This window comes from Bombyx mori, chromosome 24 (assembly GCF_030269925.1).
Source record: "Bombyx mori chromosome 24, ASM3026992v2".
Classification (NCBI taxonomy): domain Eukaryota; kingdom Metazoa; phylum Arthropoda; class Insecta; order Lepidoptera; family Bombycidae; genus Bombyx; species Bombyx mori.
In genome coordinates, this window is record NC_085130.1 from 11,637,556 (window position 1) to 11,661,001 (window position 23,446).

Genomic DNA, 23,446 nt, shown 5'->3' on the forward strand with positions numbered 1-23,446 from the left:
GGGCTCATATAAATCAACAACATAAATGCCGTCAACTCGCCTGAGAAAAGCTACCAGTAGGATTGAAAAACTGATACGTAGGTTTAATTTTTTACTTTACAACGACTGCTCCACTTTACAAGCCGAAGCGCATTAATGCTTCACGGCAGAAACAGGTAGAGTGGTGCTACCTACCTGTAGGGGCTCACAAGGCGTCTTAGCACCAATCGGTACCACCAGATAGTAAACGTAATATTAATAGATACAAGTCGTACGAATTGAGTGCGCACTGAATACGTTTTTCACCCCCAAATAAGCACGGTCTCCGTGATATCGTTTTCTGTAAGCCCTCTATGGCACGTAATAAGTAATTTGTGTCTTCCAGGTCGAAGTTATGTAAGTGATTACTTGCATCAGTAGTACAAGATATTGTAAAAATCTAATCGATGTAAATTATTAGATATATTAGATATCGATGTAGATAAAATATTGTAAAAACCCTAAGAATGCGACCGGTCTAATCGTGAAAACTGTTCGAACTTATAAATGTGCACGTGATGCCAGCTGATTGAAATATACACACATAAGCACTCGGCCGGCGCCGCTAGTCTGCTTCGTCTCTTCGGCACATCAAACAGCTTTTGTACGTTCTTCGGCAAATTTTTAAGTTGTGTTTAATGTCACACGCCAATCGGTCTTAACGTTTGGATTCATCGAATGACAAAGTGAAACTATATAGAATGTGCACTTATATCGTTTATATACGGGAACCAGGAAATAAACATTAAACTTCATTCGCTTTTGTTCTTTGCAATCAAGGAATGTTATTAAAATTCCCGTGCTAAGTTTGAAATTTCTAGATGTTTTTATGCGTACATTTTATAGTATGGTTCCATTTTTTGTTGTGTACACTGTGTGATATGAGTTAAATAAATTTTGTACCGCCTATTCAATATTATTCCGAATTCAAACACATACTAACTAAGCATTTACAAAAACTTCTCTGGGTTATTTTGTTTCTTCACGAAAAAGTGTGGCAGAAGATGAGCTTACAGCGGTGTGCTCACGTTGTTATTGCTCTAACAAGTTATAAGATTACGTTTTTGTTAGTAATTATTAAAATTGTAATTACAAACGCGTTTGTGTGGGGCTTAGTTTTAAGTTGTTAGTAATGGATGCATGGGCACAATTTTATTTGCCTGCCCAACTGACGGAATAAACGAAAAAAAAACAAATAAAAAATGGCGGACAAATAAACTTCGAACTCAAAAGTCAAAATATTGTTGCAATCATAATTTTTTTAAAATACTAAATGAATTTAAAATAGCTATGTTTTATAATATTAAGATATAAAAATGTCCGAAGTTGTATGTAAGTTGGAAGACGATTTGTGTCGTTGTTGTCACAGTGAAGGGGCATACAAGAACCTCACCGGAGTTTACAATTTTGGCGGAATCGAAGAAATCTACTATGATATGCTACGCGATACTTTTGATATTAATGTAAGTAAAATAAACACATAAAAATAATTCGATTTCTTAATAAACTAGACTACGTTGCAAATAAGTGTAATAAATACCAAAACATTGAGAATTTTAATAATATTGTTTACTTTGAAAATTAATCATTTATTCGGTATGTAAAGAAATCAAAATTATAGTAATTCTTGTAACACTGCAGCTCTCTTGCCTAATATATTTGTTTTGCTCAGTCGTTGACTGGAAGTAATCACTTTTAGTGGTAAGGTCACCTACTGTTGTACACTACAAAATTTGTTTAATAGTTGTAATTAGTTTATTCTGCTCAGAGTGGCTTATTGACTGCTAGAATACCTGCGACTCACTTCTCAGATACTGTCAACATGCAGAATCTTATCTTATACCTTTAAACGAGCAATTCTTGTATATTAATATATATGTATTTAATCTGTATCTCGGAAACGGCTCCAACGATGTTCATAAAATTTAGTATACAAGGTATTTCGGGGGCGATAAATCGATCTAGCTACGATTTATTTTCAGCAAATGTTGTTTTATTCGTGTTTTCAATAATCAACTCTACCCAACATCTATTGGTGAATAATAATACTATTTTTCTTAATTGAGGACAACTAACCACTTTAAAGAAACAACAAGATGGCACTATAAAAAAAAAAACTATAAAAAAAAAACCAGCGTCGTCTAGTAAAAGTAAAGACTAAAATTTAAGAAAACCATTGATTTGCAGAATCTCATTGAGTCAAAAATATTGATGATTATAGAAATGTTTTTGAAGAACACTTCACTGCTTTGAGTACTATGTGACCCTTAGAAAAAAGCTGGCTCTGATCGGGAACCATGATCGGCCACTACCAGGTCATCAAGACCATTTTAGACTCAATGTTCCAATTAATTGTTAAAGTTAGACTTACAATAAATTTTTTACGAGGAATGTACCTAATGTTTCTTAAAGTATTTATCTATATATAATCTTATATAATATATCTTATAAAATATCTGATATAATCTTTAAAAAATGAAATGAATCTAACTTTAAAAATAATGTTATTTTTCTTAATAATTGATTGTAATTATAATAATAATTGATTCATAATTGATTAGAGGCCAGCACTGATTAATATTAACTTAGCCCAAATTTTCTTTTTTTTTTTTTTTTTATTGCCTTTGTAGGCAGACGAGCATACGGCCCACCTGATGGTAAGTGGTCACCGTCGCTCATGGACGCCAGCAATGCCAGGGGCAGAGCTAATCCCAACACCGGTGGATGCAGCGCCGGTATCCGGCGACTGTACCTGGGGGTGGTGCGTAGTATGGCCCTGTACGGTGCTCCCGTGTGGTCGCCCGCACTTACCGCGCGAAACGCGGCTCTGCTGCTCAGAGCTCAGCGGGCGCTCGCGGTGAGGGTCATCAGGGGGTACCGTACCATCTCTCAGGATGTGGCCTGTGCCCTCGCCGGATCCTTACCGTGGGACCTCGAGGCCGAAATCTTGGCCGCGACATACCGACGGAGAAGACAGTCCTCGACTCGGGAACAGACACCCGGCCCGTCGGTTGTCGATCGATGGAGGCATGCTGCGCGTGGTCTGGCGTATGCCAAATGGAGAGAGCGCTTGTTGGAGGAGCTCGGCCGAACTTCGGCCACTCGTCAGCGCACGCTCGAGGCACTGGTGCCTGTGCTGGAGGCATGGTCGGACCGGCGACATGGTGAGCTCTCCTTTCGCCTCACCCAGGTCCTTTCGGGGCATGGATGCTTCGGGAGGTATCTGTGGAGAGTCTGCAGAAGGGAGCCACATCCGGGCTGCCACCAGTGCGGGCACCCGAACGATGACGCTCAGCACGCGCTAGAAGCGTGCCCACGGTGGGAGCACCCGCGGCGAAACCTCGTCGCGGTGTTGGGGCAGGACCTCTCTTTGAGGGCTATCGTCGCCCGTATGGTAGAGGACCGGAGTTCGTGGGAGGCCATGGCTGGGTTCTGTGACTTGGTCATGGCGCTTCGTGAGGCTGAGGAGCGCGAAAGGGAATGGGATCCCTCTTCGGCTCCTCAGCGCAGAAGGCGGGGTGGACGGCGCGTGCGAGAGGCCGCCGCTCAGCCCTCGTAGGGACTATCGAGTGCCGGGTGCGGGGGCTCCCGGCACTCGACTGTTGGTCCGGTGGTGAAGCGGTGCAAGGTGGCTCCTGTGCGCCGCTCACGGTGTGTCGCCCGAGACGAGGTTCTACGGGATTTTCCCGGGGATGAAATCCCGTCTTAACATTGGTACGGGTACCGCCTAAGGCGAGACTTTCGGCGCGCATCGCGGTACCGTAAGTTTCGTGTAGTCGGTGTGGTGGAGCTCGATGGGGTTTAGTCGGTAGTCGTTCTGCGGGGCAAGTGCTTCGCGCGCCTTTTTCAAGGCGTAGTCTCCTGTGAGAAATTGGGGGAGGTGAAGGACCTCGGCCCTTCTCTTCTCCCCTTCTTCCTCTCAGGAGGCGCCGGAGTCCGACATAACCCGGTTCGTTACCCCCCTCGACCGGGTATCCGTAAATGGATTCCCCAGCGTTAAAAAAAAAAAAAAAAAAAAAAAAGGGGCAGAGCTAAAATTAAAATTAAATAATTAAAATTCATAAGGCTAAGGTTGGTATGTAGCTTATTAGCTGGTATTCCAGTGGACGAAAATCTTCAGTAGCCGATAGCAACAGGTGACTATAAGGTAATATAACTAGTCAGGTCATAAGTATTGTCACACAGTAAAAACTTTTCTTTTAGAATGCTGGCCACAAAAAAGTTTATTGAATTCGAATTTCGAATTGTTCATGAAAATAAAAATGTATACTTTTAGAATTTTACTCATTTTTAAATATGGAGTGGACGCTTAAAGAAGACCGTGTTGCAGTTATTGCGTTGCATTGTTGCGGTTATGCGCCAATTAAAATTTTTAACATACTGAAAAATTTGAATATAACCAAAAGATTCGTTTATACCATCAAACGATACAATGAAGACTGTAGTGTAGATGACAGGTCAAGAAGTGGTCGCCCTCGGTCTGTTAGGACTCCAGCAGTGATAAAAGCTGTGAAGGCGCGAATTCAGAGAAATCCCAAACGTAAGCAGAAACTGTTGGCCCTTCAAATAGGGTTAAGCAGAACCACAGTGAAAAGGGTGTTAAATGAAGACTTAGGGCTTCGGGCATGTCGAAGAAAAACAGGACATCGTTTGAATGCTCGTTTAATGGACCTGAAACTGAAGAGATGCCGCGCTTTGTTGAAGCGGTACGCGGGAAAAAATATCGAGAAATTCTTTTTTCGGATGACAAAATTTTTACCATAGAAGAGAGCTACAACAAACAAAATGATAAGGTGCACGCACACAGTAGTGAAGAAGCGAGCAACCGTATTCCGCGTATCCAACGAGGTCATTTTCCATCCTCGCTCATGGTATGGTTGGGAGTTTCTTATTGGGGCTTAACAGAGGTACATTTTTGTGAGAAAGGTGTAAAAACGAATGCAGTTGTGTATCAAAATACAGTCCTGACGAACCTTGTGGAACCTGTTTCTCATACCATGTTCAATAACAGGCACTGGGTATTCCAACAAGATTCGGCGCCAGCTCATAGAGCGAAGAGCACACAAGACTGGCTGGCGGCGCGTGAAATCGACTTCATCCGGCACGAAGACTGGCCCTCCTCCAGTCCAGATTTGAATTTGTTAGATTACAAGATATGGCAACACTTGGAGGAAAAGGCGTGCTCAAAGCCTCATCCCAATTTGGAGTCACTCAAGACATCCTTGATTAAGGCAGCCGCCGATATTGACATGAACCTCACGGAGGTCATTTTGAATAAACTTTAGTGTCATAAGAATCTATGTTTTGTTAAGTTCATTTTGGTATATGAATGGTTACATAATGAATATAAACTTGTTTCAATTATTTTACATTAAACATGTGACAGAATTTATGACCTGACTAGGTATGTGGCTATATCTAAAAAGTAATAAAACATACAGGTATTTTTAGGACTATAAAGCTAATATTAAGTATTCTTAACGTGGAATTTACTCTTTGCTTACAGTTAAACCCGATGCCGGGATTATTATGCGTTTCTACATACACAATATGCGATGCATGCATAGAAAAGTTAAGAGATGCTACCAACTTTAAGAAACAAGTACTTTTCTATGAGGATAAATTCAAGGAAATGATTAGCAAAAATTTAATCAGAGGTATACCTAATTTCTTTGTTTTTAACACAGTAGGCTGATCACCATTAACCTCACCAAGTAATAATAACACTACCTAATATTATTAACCGACTTCAAAAAAGGAGGAGGTTCTCAATTCGACTGTATGTTTTTTGTTTTTTTTTTTGTTTATTACCTCATAACTTTTCACTGGGTGAATAGATTTTGATGATAATTTTTTATTAGAAAGCTGACGCTTCCCTTGTGGTCCCATTTCATTTTAGTCCAGTTCTGATAATGGGATCCACGAGAAAACCATATAAGTCTTAAATTTGCTTTAAGTATGTGTGTGACAAATAGATGAATAACTCAATATGACACCAATCGATTTCAATGATTATTGTTTTTAGTGTATATTAATTTGTTTTGGAATATCTTTTTTTTTACTATTTGAAGTCGGTTTTTGTTAAAGCATGTCTATTTACAATTATTAACAAGTATTTGGGCAGACTTCTTATTGCTTTGACAGACCTTTAATGCAACATTACTGTAAATTTTAGGAGCTGAATCAGACGACGTTTTAGAAATTAAACAAGAAGAAACTGATGAAGGTAACATTCTTAAAATATATCATATTTGTCTACGGTACATTAAGTTCAATGGATGTAACTTTCATAGTAATGTATTAGTAATGCTGACGTCTATGCTGATGTGTCTACGTGCAGTGGTAGATTCAGACAGCATACCTTCAATATTGTTCCACTCGTTAATTTTTACAGATGATCCCTACTATTAATACGCTTTTATTAGCTTTAGACGTATGTATGTTAGTATGTAACGAAATCTTTGAACATGATTTTGACCCCCTTCAAAACGTCGGATTAACTCGAAATGTGGTATAATTATTAAGGATAGATGACAATCCAATATTAAAAAAAATAATGAAAAGATTGAAATTCAACTAAAAAATGAAAAAGTAGTTTAAAAAAACTAACAAAATACGCTTTTGTAACATCCAACTAAAAAATAGAAAATAAATCTTAATAAGAATTAAAAATAGTGTAAGGAAAAATGATTTTATTGTAAAAAAAGCGTGGGGTGCATGGTATCAGTAGTTATAAATATTTAATGAACAGATAGAGTAGAAGGCTTATTTTGATAATATCCTGAAAAGCGAAATACCTCATACACTGGTCATGGTAGAGAATTTACCACGCAGGGACGCAGGAATATGCTGCTCTTAAACAGAGCCATACATGTACCAAAAGAGTATGTTTAATTAAAGCAAAAATTGCAGTTTTAATGAAGTTTGTGAAATATCATTATGACGAATAATATGAACCTTAGTTGTCTGTGACTACAAAAAGGAAAGTATTTGAAATATCATAAATAGTAAAAATAATAATGAATTTAAGAAGCAGTTTTATTTTAAGTATTAGATAAATTTTGATTGTGATATATTATGTCCTGTGATATATCGTCTTTTCGCATTAAAAGTGTTCAACTTCTAAAAATATTCGAAATTGGGTTAATATGCGGAATCATTTGGTATCACCAGTATGTTTGGTCATAAATTCTGCCAAAAGAGCGTAGCTTAGTTTTTTCTTTTTTACTTTTCTTATGTTTTGACTACTATTAACAAAATTAATACATAATTTTATTTTACTTTAAAAAACAGATAATGTAACTGGTAAAGAATAAAAAATAAATGTTGCAAAGATGATTAACATTAAAAATATCACATGTTAAATCTTTGAAACATTCTCCTATACAATCAGTAAGGTTTGAGACTATACAGATGTAATGCGAGAAGATGATATGTGTGAGACTCTTTTTTACCACTAGTTGGAGTGTCAATAAATGTCACAGAGTCCGCCTCAAAGTAATCTGATGACAGTTTTCAGCAGGATACCTGGTAACAGAGTCAAGGTCAAGAAGCGGAGTGTGAGCACCACATTGAGCGATCACAACGATGATGTTGACTGGCATTGCGATGATGAATTACTCGATGAAGGTAAATCATTTAAGGCTTCAATTGGTTTATGTTGTTTGTTGAGACAATTTTTTTGTAATTAAAGTCCATTCACAATATTGTGGTAGTGTGGTAATATAATTTACACATCAACACGGATATAAACATGAATTGAGATTATGTATAGATATGGTAGAAGCATAAGAAAATAGATAGATACAGAGAATCAAAATTAATAGTGGAAAATATTTTTAAATAATAATTTATCCCTTTGAAGGCGAAACGTCGATAAATCGACTCTATTAATGCGTTTTTTAAGTGCAGAGCGTCGGAATACCGACTATTTCGCAGTTTGATTATAAGGTATTAGGTGTCAACCTGTATGGCCGTCTTAGCGCCCGCACGTATATTTTTAATAAGTCAATAACGCTTAATAAATAGAAATATTGCTTAGATGAGTGGACGAGCTCACAGCCCACCTGGTTGTTAAGTGGTTACCGGAGCCCGTAGACGTCTACAACGTAAATGCCGTCACCCACCTTGAGATCCAAGTTCTAAGGTCTCAGTATAGTTACAACGGCTGCTCCACCCTTTAAACCGAAACGCATTACTGCTTCACGGCAGAAATAGGCGGGGTGGTGGTACCTACCCGCGCGGACTCACAGGAGGTCCTACCACCAGTAAATACGCAAATTATAATTTTGCGGGTTTGATTTTTATTACACGATGTTATTCCTTCACCGTGGAAGTCAATCGTGAACATTTGTTGAGTACGTATTTCATTAGAAAAATTGGTACCCGCCTGCGGGATTCGAACACCGGTGCATCGCTGCATACCAATGCACTAGACGTCTTATCCTTTAGGCCACGACGACTTCTACATTGATGATATTTAATAAGTAGCTAATGCTGATAATGCTGATACTAGCATTTAATTAGTGTTCTTATTAATTTTAACAGATCATAAAGGACAATCCGAAGTGCCAAAGAAGAAATCTAAACGTGCTCAAAGCAAAACAAAGGGCAGGTCGAAAAAGGACTTGAACAAAAAGAAGAAGATTAAAATGGAATCGAGCGCAGAGAACAAGGATAATGCTGAAGGTAGGAGCCGTGAACGCTTAACGTTAAGTAGACTGTCAGCTGGTTACAGAGGTTGCATGGACCATGCAAGGATACCACTGAAGCGTTGTTACTGGTGGTAGGACCTCTTGTGAGTCCGCGCGGGTAGGTACTACCACTGCACCATCAAAGCAATAAAAAAAAAAAGTGTGTTCTAAATTCAAAATAATCAAAAAGTTGAAAATAAGGAAAAGTTTTTATGTAACAGTATTTATGGCCAGATTTGTTACATACACATTGCTAAGCCGACTGACTCGGTGGTGCAATAGTTAGCGGCCTTGACTGTGGTGCCGAGGGTCGTGGGTTCGATTCCCGCATCGGGCGAACGTTCGTGTGACGACCAGATTTGTTTGCTCTTTGTCTGGGTGCTTATTATCTATATATGAATATATTTAAACATATAAAAGTATGTTTATCACTCTCTGGTACACTCAAAATACCGTGCGTGTTTTGTTCCCTTTTTTATCATATATGTGTATTTTCTTTTATCGTCTTATAAATTCAACAAACAATCAACAATCCATACGAAATAAATACAAATACATATCGACGCTTGAAAGGCAAACGTGACTAAGCTACAATGCGTGAACTTTACAGTAGACTAATTTAAAGTTGAAATACCTGAAAACAAAATTTATTTTAACGAATCTAGCTGTAGTAGAATCTAGCTAGTAGCTGTAGGATTGAAATGATTTTAATAGACCTAGAAATATATATTTTTTGCGCATCGATTATGGTTATTGCCTGTCATTTATGTACAAAGCAGTTATTGTCGCTTAGTCACTTTTGCCTTTCAAGCGTCGATATCAATAGTTATGCGACCAGACCCTACCATGGGTGAATACGTAAAATATATACCGTATTTTCCATAGGGAGTGCTCTAAGGAATTGCTTGAGATGATTCCATCATCTCGTTTTTACTATCGCACCGCCCGCCACCGGAGTAGAGTTCATCCATACTACCTGGAACCACTGCGGTTGTCCACAGTGCGTTTCCAGATATCTTTTTTTGTCACGTACCACCCGGCTATGGAATGAGCTCCCCTCCACGGTGTTTCCCGAGCGCTATCACAGGTCCTTCTTCAAACGAGGCTTGTGGAGAGTATTAAGCGGTAGGCAGCGGCTTGGCTCTGCCCCTCGTATTACTGAAGTCCATGGGCGACGGTAACCACTCACCAACAGGTGGGCCGTATGCTCGCCTGCCTACAAGGGCAATAAAAAAAATATAACTCGATTCTTAATACGTCATTATTCTAAAACCCTTGTACTCCTTCGAGAAAATTCTCTTGTGATCGGTACCTGTCTGAAGGCGTCTCCAGTTCACGTAGCGACCCTGTGCCTCTGGTGAGGTGAGAGTGCCTCTGGTGGTAAGCCCTCATGGGTAGGTACCACCACCCTGCCTATTTCTGCCGTGAAGCAGTAATGCGTTTCGGTTTGAAGGGTGGGGCAGCCGTTGTAACTATACTGAGACCTTAGAACTGATATTTCAAGGTAGGTGGCGACATTTGCGTTGTAGATATCTATAGGCTCCGGTAACTGCTTAACACCAGGTGGGCTGTGAACTCGTCTACTCATCTCACTCGTAAATCTATACCGGATATTCCGTGTGTCACCGCTCATTGAATTTCTTGCTCTCTCGATCGGTGGTAGGTTCAGCGAAGCACTGCTCTTGCTAGGCCCAGTGTTAGCAAATTGTCTAAGGTCAGCCTATGAGCTCACCTACCCGTTGGCCAGAAGCGGGAATAATCCTTTAAGCTACCGGCGTATAGATAGGGAAGAAAAAAATCTTACGACGCTATAACGCTCCAAGTGGCTGATATTACCCAGTTTTCTCTTTGCAAAGAACGATGAGCATTAGTAAAGCCGGGTTCCGTTGGTTATTGTATATTTGTGAATTCAAGTCCGGCGTTACCTCAGCGAAGTCACGAGTATCATTAGTTTTATGTTTTGGTGAAGGTCTTAATGGGGATTCCCCACGAAAGTCCGAATGTCCCGCTGCTTGGCCATCGTTACTGTGTGGTACCTCAAGCACCGGTCACCGTTCTCGTCGAACCTGCCGCTGGCGACGAAGGGTTCGGCGAGCAAATTAGCCCTTAGACACAGCCTACCCAGCTTCTCGCCGGATCTTCTCAGTGGCTCGCGTTTTCGATCCAGTGTTGGATTCTGCGAAGCATTACTCTTGCTAGGGTTAGTGTTAGCAAATTCGCGAGGTCAGAGACCCGTGAGTTCACTTACTTGTGACCACGAGGGGTCACTAGAATAGGTAGGAAAAAAAAGTAACTTCGTTTAAAACGATGCCTTCAAAGCGTGCAGTGGAATCGCTTCCATTTTCCAATCGATTTCTCCGTATAGTTTTTTATTAACATTTTAGAAACTGTTTAAGAAATTGGCTTAGTGTTACTCATAATATTATTACTGTCTATGATTAGAAAAGAAATAAATGTAAAGCCCGCATGGGTATATACCGCCGTTCCGCCTAATTCTGCCGCGAAGCCGTCAACTGTTGCGGTTTGACGGGTGACCTCACATCTCAAGCTGTGAGGCGGCCCTTTGCAGAAATTGTTGCAACGCCATTGAGGTCGTTCATAAATAATCGTCAGTAAAAATAACTTGGCATATTAATATGTTGTATGGCGAAATGCTTGCGCTTTTATATCGACTTATATCATACCATTTATCTAAACAATTACCTTACCACTTACCTTGTGCTCTGTTAAGATCGCGCTAGTGTAGAACCCTGTCTTTTTTTGAAACCTCTTTTATAGTGACTTATATTATATCATTTATCTAAACAATTACCTTACCAATTACCTTGTGCTCTGTTAAAATCGCGCTAGTGTAAAACCTTCTGTTTTTTCGAAAGCGCTTTTATATCTACTTATATGTATTATTATACTATTTATCTAAATAATTACCTTACCAATTACCTTGTGCTCTGTTAAAATCGCGCTAGTGTAGAATCCTATCTTTTTTCGAAAGCGCTTTTATATCTACTTATATTATTATACTATTTATCTAAATAATTACCTTACCAATTACCTTGTGCTCTGTTAAAATCGCGCTAGGGTAAAACCTTCTGTTTTTTCGAAAGCGCTTTATATCGACTTGCATTATACCATTTATTTTAACAATTACCTTACCACTTAACTTGTACTTTGCTAAAATCGCGTTACTGTAAAACCCACTTTTTTCGAAAGCACTTTTATGTGGACTTATATTATACCATTTATCCTAAACAATTATCTAACCACTTACCTTGTGCTACGTTAAAATCGCATTCCAAAAACTTTCGATCGATTATCGATTTCAACAACGTCACGTTTATTCGTTATATTTTACCGACGAAAAACGTGTAAAGATTCTAGAAAATTTGCCATCTGTGTTGTACACTTCGACCCAGAAACATCAGATTGGATCCGTTTTGAAGGTTACATACAAAACGCCCTTAACGCAAGCGAGATCGCCGATTGGCCAGACCGAGTTGCGCGCCAAACGAAATAAATTGTTTTCTGTCTTCTAGGAGGCATTATTGCGGCCTCGTCAAAATTCCGCGTCCGCGCCGACGACTATACGCGCGACGGAACCACCATTGTCTGCACGCACTGCGGCAATCGCTACAACAAATACTGCACGTTCCGTTACCACGTCAAAACGAAGCACTATAAGATACCGAAGTTCAAGTGTCCGCGATGCCCGGAGAGCTTTATGACCCCGGCCACGTTCACGGTGCATAAGCTCCGCGAGCACAATATAGACGATCGCATCAATTGTAACGCTTGCAAGGGCGTTTTCAACAGCAAGATCCAGTTGAGGAAGCACATGGACAACTTTCATATGATGGGCGAGAAATACAAGTGCGATTTTTGCGATTACGAGTCCTTCAGCTTCGAGGGTATGTACAAGCACAAGTTCAAGCACAAAACAGAGAGGGACTATCACTGTAGGTTCTGCAAGAAATCGTTTCTGAGGAGGGCCACGCTGAGCCTCCACGAGAGGATACACACGGGGGACCGGAGGAAGGTGTGCACGGTCTGCGGCCAGGCTTTCGTGCAGAAAGCGAGCCTCAATTACCACATGACGAAATATCATCCGGAAGTCAATTTTTGAATATTGGCCGCACTGCTATGTTAAGTCTGTCCGTTAAGGCCTTTGGTCTATTGGGTTACTATTTGTTTTCCCCGAACTTCGCCCTCTAAGAGACCGTCTGATTTTGCGCCAAAAATATGACCGTGGTTAGTTTCGGCTAATGGGATGTAGTTAAGAGATTACGCCTTCATTGATCGGAAAATGCGTAAAACTTTTTGGGTTCATCTAACCATCGAAATTCGACCATAATCCCCAATATAAGTAAAAACTTTTACGCTATTGAGAACGTTAAAAAAACTCGTACTAAACCCACTGTAGTCTAGTCAACAAGTTCAAAAATGTGTTAAATAGACATAAAGCTCCTAAAAATATGTACGATAGCTCATTGGATGCGGAATGATGTCTACAAAAATGTTTTTTAAGGGCTTATTAGCACATAAAAAATTGCGATTGTTATAAACAAAATAAGATTAAAAAAAAAAGAATTTGGTTTTTCCTTAATAATTTCTAAAATAATGATATTTAAGGAATTTTAGAAAAAAGATCCTGAAGGAGGATGAAATTTCCAATAAAAAAGTCCCAACTCCCGGAATTCTATCTCTATTATTTATACATTTTTTTTAACGCTGAAAATAGCGCTCCGCGAGGCCGTTACGGCATAGGCGCGCCGTCTAAAAAGCCGGTATATCACCTAAAATAATTTTTTTAAGTATTAAATAACAATTTAAAAATTTTAATAAATTATGGTGTAATTTAAACACTTGAACGAAAAAAACCACGGTGAAAAAAAATTTTATATCAATTTTTAAAAAATTTACACCATTGTTAATTAACTAACTTTTTTCCAATCTCTGTTTTTATAAATTACGGTATAAAAGTTTCAATAATTCCTCTATAAATTTTTCCCTTCGTGGAGCTCTTATCATTTAAGTTCTTAATAAAGTAATGCAAAAAAAAATTTTTAATCTTTATTATTTTGATCATTATAATTTTTTTTAATTAACAAAAAATTAAATTTCTAAAAAATGTTATGAAAAATAGTTTTTTTCCGTAATATCTTAATATTGCTGTTTTTGCATCTACCATAGGTATTAATTAACATTTAAAAAAAAAATTTACGCTATTTGTTAAGAAATTTTTTATAAACAAATAGACAATTTTGGGATTTAAAAAAAAAAACATACTGTCTTATTGTATAGGTGAAATAATGATTTAAAAAAAAAAAAAGCTTAAATAAATGTTTTAATTGTTTAAAGTCGTTTTTTTCATATTTCAATTGTTTAAATAATTAGTTAAGAAATTATTTTTTTCTTAAAAATCATCATTGTCTCTTTTCAGCGGATTAACAAAGAAATACATTTTTTTATAAATAATTTCATTGTTTATTAACTTAACAATTTGTTTTAAAAAATTAATATTAATCGTTATATTTTTTTTCGAAAACTACAAAAAATTACAAAAACAACCATACATAACAAAATATAGAACAACATTTTTTTGTATTTTTTACAGCATTTTTAGATATTATATGATAATGAAATTATAGCCGTTACATAATTTGTCAAGTTATAAATTGTTATAACTTTTAAACTATAATAGATACGGTAAAGGACACTCAGGTCATTTTTATAAAGGATTTATTTATCTTTAAAATAAATTCAAAATCGATCCTGTAACTATTGTTTATCAGTTGTTATAAGCATTTGATAAATAAATGAAAACTGATCGATAGCAGAATGTAAATGAGGTAAGTATAAATTAAAACTAGTATATTATTTAAACAAAATTATATATTTCTATGATTTATACGTAATTAGAAAGATATTTTATCATAGAACAAAAAAGTTTTTGGGTCCGTAGCTGTATCTATATTATTTAACAAATTATAAGCTATGAAATTTCAAAAAATATCAAAAACATCTTAAATTTTTATAAACAAATGCTTATAACTGATAAACAATAGTTACAGGATCGATTTTGAATTTATTTTAAAGATAAATAAATCCTTTATAAAAATGAACTGAGTGTCCTTTACCGTATCTCTTATAGTTTAAAAGTTATAACAATTTATAACTTGACAAATTATGTAACGGCTGTAATTTCATTATCATATAATATCTAAAAATGCTGTAAAAAATACAAAATTTTTTTTTCTATTTTTTGTTATGTATGGTTGTTTTTGTAATTTTTTGTAGTTTTCGAAAAAAAATATATAGATTAATATTAATTTTTTATAACAAATTGTTAAGTTAATAAACAATGAAATTATTTATAAAAAAATTTATTTCTTTGTTAATCCGCTGAAAAGAGACAATAATGATTTTTAAGAAAAAAATAATTTCTTAACTAATTATTTAAACAATTGAAATATGAAAAAAACGATTTTAAACAATTAAAACATTTATTTAAGAATTTTTTTTTTTAAAAATCATTATTTCACCTATACAATAAGACAGTAATTTTTTTTTAAATCCCAAAATAGTCTATTTGTTTATAAAAAATTTCTTAACAAATAGTGTAAAAATTTTTTTTTAAATGTTAATTAAACCTATGGTAGATGCAAAAACAGCAATATTAAGATATTACGGAAAAAAACTATTTTTCATAACATTTTTTAGAAATTTAATTTTTTGTTAATTAAAAAAAATTATAATTATCAAAATAATAAAGATTAAAAATATTTTTTTGCATTACTTTATTAAGAACTTAAATGATAAGAGCTCCACGAAGGGAAAAAATTATAGATGAATTATTGAAACTTTTATACCGTAATTTATAAAAACAGAGATTGGAAAAAAGTTAGTTAATTAACAATTATTCCAAACGCTTGAAGAAGGTTACACATGATGCTAAGGCTGGCTGGTACTTTGCACAGAGAGTGAGTCTGGCTGTCCAACGAGGCAACGTAGCCAGTATCTTGGGGACTGTGCCTCCTTCAAGCGCGTTGGAAGATCTGTTCTGTATAAATTATAAAAAAAAAAAAAAAAAAATAATTAACAATGGTGATTTTTTTTAAATCGATATAAAAAAAATTTTTCACCGAGGTTTTTTTCGTTCAAGTGTTTAGATTACACCATAATTTATTCAAACTTTTAAATTGTTATTTAATACTATAAAAAAAATATTTTAGGTGATATACCGGCTTTTTAGACGGCGCGCCTATGCCGCAACGACCTCGCGGAGCGCTATTTTCAGCGTTAAAAAAAATGTATAAATAATAGAGGTAGAATTCCGGGAGTTGGGACTTTTTTATTGGAAATGTCCTCCTCTTTCAGGATCTTTTTTCAAAATTCCTTAAATATCATTATTTTAGAAATTATTAAGGAAAAACCAAATTCCTTTTTTTTTAAATCTTGTTTTGTTTATAACAATCGCAATTTTTTATGTGCTAATAAGCCCTTAAAAACATTTTTGTAGACATCATTCCGCATCCAATGAGCTATCGTACATATTTTTAGGAGCTTTATGTCTATTTAACACGTTTTTGAACTTGTTGACTAGACTACTGATCTGTTGTCCATACTTGGATACGACACGACAGATCTATTTTCGTTTTTAATAATGTTGGCCTTTCAAATCATGTCACGAAGGAAGCGACGCAGCAACACGTCACAATAACCTTAAATACCACAATAATCTTAGAAAAACATAGGTTTCTATTGGGCAATACAGAAAAAAACGGTCTGACCTTTTGGGGCGCATGTCCATTGGGAAATACAGAAAAAACAGTCTGATCTTTCGGGCGCTATGTCCCTAAATATATCATAGTCTGGTAACTGTTGTAATCGTTTATATGCCGGTCTGAATTTAATATTATTTCGGTTCTGTACATTGTATATTGTAAATATATAAAGCAATAAAAAAGATTTTGATTACATGTCTTTCGTTAACTTGATTTCAACGGAACCCCGATATTGTATTGTTTAACGGAATCTTGCGAAAAGTCTTCATGCGCTTGAAATGGTGGTGTAGCCTGTGTGCTTAGTGCGAGTTTCTTAACGTTATCGATAGCGTAAAAGTTAGCTCATATTTGTATGGAATGGGATCGTTTGCATGCGTTTGCCGCTAGGGGCGCTGTTCCAACTGCATACAAAATTGGCTTAACTTTTACGGTATCGAGAAGGTTAAAAAACTCTCACTAAGCACACTGAGCACCTCCCCCCTTTCCTAAAACCGGATTGCACTACTGCTTCGCGGTACAGATAGGCTGGTGGTACCCACATATGCGGTATCACAAGACGGCCTCCTACCACCGGTGAGAAGAACCCTGGATTTGTTTCAACGAGTTCTGTGGACAGTTCTTTAAACTAATCTGTTTTATTTATTACTAGCTGTACCCGTCCGCTTCGCTGGGCATTTAAAATTAACATTATTATTTCTCACCCCCACAAAGATTCTCATCATTAACGCCCCCGCAACAGGTGTAGGGAGTCCAAAACTCATATAAATATTAGCCTATCCATTTTTTCTACATGGATACTAAGTTTCAAGGCGATCGGATGCATGCTTCAGTAGTTATAACCAACCACTGTAGATTTATAGATTAGTCAAATACGGTTAGCAGATTAGGTATTTGTTTTAATTCTAATCTGCCTTCACGGACACTTCTTAAATACGACTGGACTTTTTGGCGGGAACGCGAGGTGTGAAGTTGTGTGATTTGTTTTATTTTGTCTATTTAGTGTTTCTTCGGGTTTAAATGTGTAATAATGGTGGTTTATTATCTGTGAAAGTGCACAAATGTGGGAAAATGAAACAAAGCCGCTGGACGTAACTTCTCGGAAGCCTCCAAAAAGTCCACTGAAAAAATCTGAGTAAATGACCACCATTTTACTAAGATTATATTTCATCCCATATCATTTCATTTGATTTCATCCCAGTTGATTAATGTCTCAAATTAATCATTTTATTTCATTTCACTCCATATTATCATTTTTATAGGGGTATGAGTATAAATTGGAATAAGACATGACTTAAAGGTCTTAGTCACCAAATCATAAAAGCTCTTAAAAAAAAAATTAATACGACTGGTCTCTATTCGGAATGAATCGACATAATTACTTCAAAGCGGCGGCATGTAGGGCCCCGTTGTTGACCTACATAGCAGTCAAAGGATTATATTACTATTTTTAGTTTTAAATATTATTAATTTTGTAAAATATATATGTGTATTTATTATATATTTTTTATGTAATTATGTTATTTCAAGACTGTTTTTCGATTAAATTGACATTGTTATGTAATTATGTTTTTTTTTTTCGTCTGTTACTCGACATAGTTGACATTTCGGTTTTGACAGTTGACATTCGCTAAATACATCGAGGGGTGAAAGGCGAACAAAGGTCTAGGCCACATTTTTGCAATTTTGCAGGGGAGCCATTTAAAGTTTGAAATTTGGAAAAAATATTACAACAAAAGAAACTTCTTCAATTATTTTAATGGAGTGAACTTAATTGAAGTTCAATTCGATGCCTCCAATGAACACTACTCTAACTCAAAATTTTGAAATTTTCGTTTTTCACGCAAATCGCTTCACTATTTTAAAAGTATTACAAATTCATTATTAATGGGGTTCGAAGCAAGACTAAATCAGATAGTTACACAAGAAAAAACCATAAAATCTTTATTATTGCAGATATATTTATCAACTTTTTTTGTTTAAACTCTCCTCCTGTAAACCTACGAATTTGGAGTTAGAGTAGTGTTCATTGGAGGCATCGATTTGAAAACATCGATTTGTTGACGATACCCAATAAAACGGACCTTTAATTACAAAGATAAATATCGCTTATTTGAAGTCGTCATGACCTAAAGGATAAGACGCCCGTATTGTGCATTCGTATCTAGCGATGCACCGGTGTTCGAATCCCGCAGGCGGGTACCAATTTTTCTAATGAAATACTTACTTAACAAATGTTCACGATTGACTTCCACAGTGAAGGAATAACATCGTGTAATAAAAATCAAACCCGCAAAATTATAATTTACGTAATTACTGGTGGTAGGACCTCTTGTGAGTCCGCGCGGGTAGGTACCACCGCCTCGCCTATTTCTGCCATGAAGCCGTAATACGTTTCGGTTTGAAGGGTGGGGCAGCCGTTGTAACTATACATACACATATAAGCAATTTTTTTTTTAACCAAATATCCTTTTGGCCTTCGTAATATAACTGGCCGTACTTAGTTATGGCCGAGGTAAGGAGAACAATCTTGTATAGGGGACAAAATGAAAACTGTCTACTTATAAACAGAAAAAGAAATGGAAGCGATATAGTTAGAACGGTTTTTTTTAGATGCATGGACGAGCTCACTGCCCACCTGGTGTTAAGTGGTTACTGGAACCCATAGACATCTACAACGCAAATGCGTCATCCACCTTGAGATATAAGTTCTAAGATCTCAGTATAGTTACAACGGCTGCCCCACCCTTTAAACCGAAACGCATTACTGCTTCACGGCAGAAACAGGCAGGGCGGTGGTACCCACCCGCGCGGACTCAAAACAGGTCCTACCACCAGTAATAAATAGAGTGAATTTTGCTGGATCGATACGAAGTGTGATATTTTATGACGCTGTTTTTTGTTGATATGCGTGTTTCAGCTAACATCCGGTGCAATCAATCAATTTTTTAGTTCGGGAAGCTTAGGGCGACATCACAACTTTCGACTTTCGAAAGCAATCCGAAGTTGCCGGGGATCTTCGTAATAATCTTAAATTCTAAAAATTCATTTTTACTGGTGGTAGGACCTCTTATGAGTTCGCACAGATAGGTACCACCACCCTGCCCATTTCTGCTGTGAAGTAGTATTGCGTTTCGGTTTGAAAGGTGGGGCAGCCGTTCTAACTATACTGAGACCTTAGAACTTATATCTCAAGATGGGCGGTGGCATTTACGTTGTAGATGTCTGTGGGCTGCGGTAACCACTTAAAACCAGGTGGGCCGCGAGCTCGTCCAACCCCTAAGCAATAAAAATAAATAATAATATTTAGATTATCAAATTGTGGGTATCCTAAAAAAAATTAATAAAGACGTCTTTATGGTATAAAAAGAAAGTACTGAATAAACATGTATAGTAATTATAATGGTAAACACATTGGATGTTTGTCGGTTTGTCTAGTACAGAATCGAGCAACAGTCCGTTTGGATTTTGTACAAGGAGTATTGTCGAATAGGAGAATGACATAAGAATTAGTTTTTAGAAAACGCAACTTAACTAAACTTAAGCTTAGTATATTTTATATGGGTGGCGCATTTACGTTGTGGATGTCAATGGGCTCCAGTAACCACTTAACACCAGGTGGGCTGTGAGCTCGTCTAACAATAAAAAAAAAGAAAAAAATACTTATGGTTTATGTGGACGAGTCAAGAAAATCGATTTCGTACAAAATTACCCACGAAACGGATAAAAAACTAAACTGCCGTCTGTACCCGATTAAAACGTCCGAATCGAGGAGCCAGAAGACGGAAAAGGCTGACTGACCCCGGCGAAATTTCTTTTCTAGGGCACAACGAGATCCCGCGCTATTACACGATCGTGCGAAACGATTATACCTGCAACGTTTGCCACAGAACGTACGCGTCCCAACCGCTGGTGTCACAGCACTATCGATTCGTCCATTTAAAACGTAGACCGAAGAACCGAAAGTGCCCGCATTGCGACCAAAGAATCCCGGGTCACTTGAGGGCGTATCACTTGGCCGACGCTCACGGCATACCCGCCCCAACCTGCGGCATATGCGGGAAACGCTACCGGTACAATTGTCATTTGGTGCAGCACCAAAAGAAGGTGCATATGGGCGAGAAAAGTGCCGTATGCGGGGTCTGCGACAAGGGATTCTTCAATGACGTCAGCTTGAAGCTGCACATGATGACGCATTCTGACGAGAGGAAGCACGAGTGCGGGCATTGCGGCCGCCGATTCCGTTGGGAGAGCAATCTGAAAGATCACGTTAAAATTCACACGGGTGACAAGAGTCACGTCTGTCGGATCTGCGAGAAGGGCTTCATTCAGAAGTCGACTTTGAAACAGCATCTGACCAGGGTACATAATGAGATTGGTGCTGTGTGAAGTTTCTAGGGCAAATAGTGGTCTAATCTCGTCTTCTGCGGGGAGGGGTCTTAGTAAATGTGTAAGTTGGAACACCATGAAAACCGGTCTGGTTCTGTATAAAGAAACTATATGTGTTTCCAAGCCTAAAGGTCGATCGTTGCGTTTAAATTTCCCAAATTTTTCCTCGACAATGACTCGCTTTGGAGTCTCAAGTATTTTGTTATTACAAGAGTGCGCTTATGCTTTTCTATTTATTAAGTTAAATAATTGTAACTTGCAGAAAAATAATATGAAAATCGACAAAATGTCAGGAACGTAAATAAGCAACACAGAAACAATCAAATCATGATCACCCTGATAAATACCTAATAATTTTTATTTTTGGAGTTTACTCCTTTAGAATCGATTTACATATATAGGCCCGGGGTATGAAAATTATGGGGACCAAAATCGTACTAGCATGTCACACGAAATGCGTTATGCGCCTGATTGCGCATGTCACACGAAATGCGCGCCGGGCTGCTGCGCCGGCAGTCCGCCACAAAGCCTCGTACTGATCGCGCGTTTCTCTCATTATTGTATTTTCATATATTTGTTAGTCGTTTGTTTTGTGTCTCGTTAATTTGTTAATAATCTGTAGTGTATCGTGTTGTCGTAATATAGAACTATTTCTCGTATTGTTTCGTTTAATTTTTTATATCCAGTAAACTCCAGTCGTGCGTCGGAGCGGACACACACACTTTTAATTTTTATTTTTATTGGTATGTTTGGACGAGCTTACGGCCAACGTGGTGTTTAGTGGTCACCGAAGTCAATAGATATCGTCGAAGTAAATGGCGCCACCCACCTCGAATCATGGGTTTTAAGCTCCGTTTTTACATCGGCTGCCCCGCTTTTCAAGCCGAAACGCATTACTGCTTCGCGGCAGAAATAGGCAGGGCGGTGGTACCTACCGTCCTACCGTCAGTTAGTATTGTAAACATCTCAAGATGGCGTTACTTTTACTGGCATAACAACACTCTTTACCCTCCATATCCCATCCATGTTCAATCTGACTACCTTACTGTAGTTTGCCCATGCGGTCTAATATGTCTAGAATTAATAGAGCCCGTGTATTCAATGGAATATTCGTTTAGAAGTAAGCTACTTTCTCGACAATACCTTTACGTCAATTATTTTATTGTTTGGGCGGTCAGTCGATGATGGACGAGAATTAAAATTATATCTATATTTTTTAGTTTATAAAAACCAACTTGTGACTGATGTTAAATATATGGCATTCGAAGGACTTTGTGTTTTATTTTGCCTCGTAGTGCCTCAATCGATAAATAAAATACCTAAAGTTTTGTATAAAATAAACTTAAACAAAAGGAATCCGTCCGACGGGGGACACATCAAAGGAAAAATAAAATTGTTATGTTTATTTAATTTCCTGGACTTCCACAAATAATTCAAGACCCAAAATTAGCCAAATCGGTCCAGCCGTTCTCGAGTTTTAGCGAGACTAACGAACAGCAATACATTTTTATTTATATAGATTACGTGTATCATTTAAAAAAAAAAAAACACCAGTTATCACATCACCAGGTTGATTTAAAGACTAATGTGCGCGGCGAGCTACAGGAGAGAAACGAGATCGAGGCTCAAAAGTCGTTTCTGTTTTCTAGGGACAGCGACGAAGGCGATCGACGATTATTACACTAGAGAAATAGCCGATGACGCGATGAGGTACACTTGCAAAACGTGCGGGCGATCATTCAAGAATATCCCCTGCATCAGGCAGCATTACACGCACGTACACCTGAAGATGCGTCCGAAATTACGCGGGTGCTACCTCTGTGCGGTTAAAGTTGCGTCCCATATGCGGGCCGCACATATGGAGCAGGCTCACGGCGTTCCGGCCCCGACCTGCGGAGTGTGCGGCAAGAAATTCCCGTACCAGAGCAAGATGCTGAAGCACCAGAAGAACGTTCACATGGGCGAGAAGTCAATCGCGTGCAGCGTTTGCGATATGAAGTTCTTCTCGCGAACGAATTTGGCCCAGCACTCGATAAAGCATTCCGCGGAGAGGATTCATAAGTGCGATTTTTGCGGGAAAGGTTTTAAGTGGCGCAAGAATTTGAGGACCCACGTCAGGATGCACTTGAATGACAGGAGGTACGCGTGCTCGGTCTGCGACGAGGCCTTCGTCCAGCAGACCAGCTTGAAGTATCACATGATGAAGAAACATCCTGCCGTAGTTTGAATTTTTATGGTGTTTAAGAATGGAAACGGATTTTTTTAACAATAAATGATTGTTTTTTTATCTGATCACGTTTTTATTGGCTAAGTCTTCTCGATTAGGAGAGGGTGACAGATTTTAAACTTCCCGATAAGTTAGATTTTTTGGTTGTAGCTTAAAGATTAGGTAACGATGCAGAAATTAGAACTAGAGACGAAGATAGTAATAGAAATAAGAAAGATGTTCAGCACCTTTTTATTCCGTACACGGGAGAGGGAGCTCACGACCAACCTGGTCTTAAGTGGTTGCTGGAGCTTAGAGACATTACAACGTCAATGTCGCCACCCATCTTTACACATGAGGTT

General features: G+C 37.7%; 1 protein-coding gene across 1 annotated transcript; it reads left to right on the forward strand.

Annotated features, from left to right (window-relative positions):
• The first annotated feature begins 1,201 nt into the window (after positions 1–1,201).
• LOC101746624 (zinc finger protein 497) lies at positions 1,202–23,165 on the forward strand. Its single transcript, XM_062675831.1, has 7 exons — positions 1,202–1,481; positions 5,525–5,675; positions 6,194–6,244; positions 7,531–7,647; positions 8,566–8,706; positions 20,313–20,876; positions 22,528–23,165. Exons 1-7 carry the CDS (start codon positions 1,335–1,337, stop codon positions 23,103–23,105), a joined length of 1,749 nt encoding a protein of 582 aa, XP_062531815.1. The 5' UTR covers positions 1,202–1,334; the 3' UTR covers positions 23,106–23,165.
• Positions 23,166–23,446: the final 281 nt, after the last annotated feature.

What these genes read in the sequence shown, in the direction of transcription:
- LOC101746624 (XM_062675831.1), top strand. Translation starts at nt 1,335, where the DNA reads ATGTCCGAAGTTGTATGTAAGTTGGAAGACGATTTGTGTCGTTGTTGT. An exon ending in TAGCAAAAATTTAATCAGAG is followed by an intron (nt 5,676 to 6,193) that starts GTATACCTAATT and finishes TGTAAATTTTAG; the next exon opens with GAGCTGAATCAGACGACGTT. An exon ending in TAATGAGATTGGTGCTGTGT is followed by an intron (nt 20,877 to 22,527) that starts GAAGTTTCTAGG and finishes TCTGTTTTCTAG; the next exon opens with GGACAGCGACGAAGGCGATC.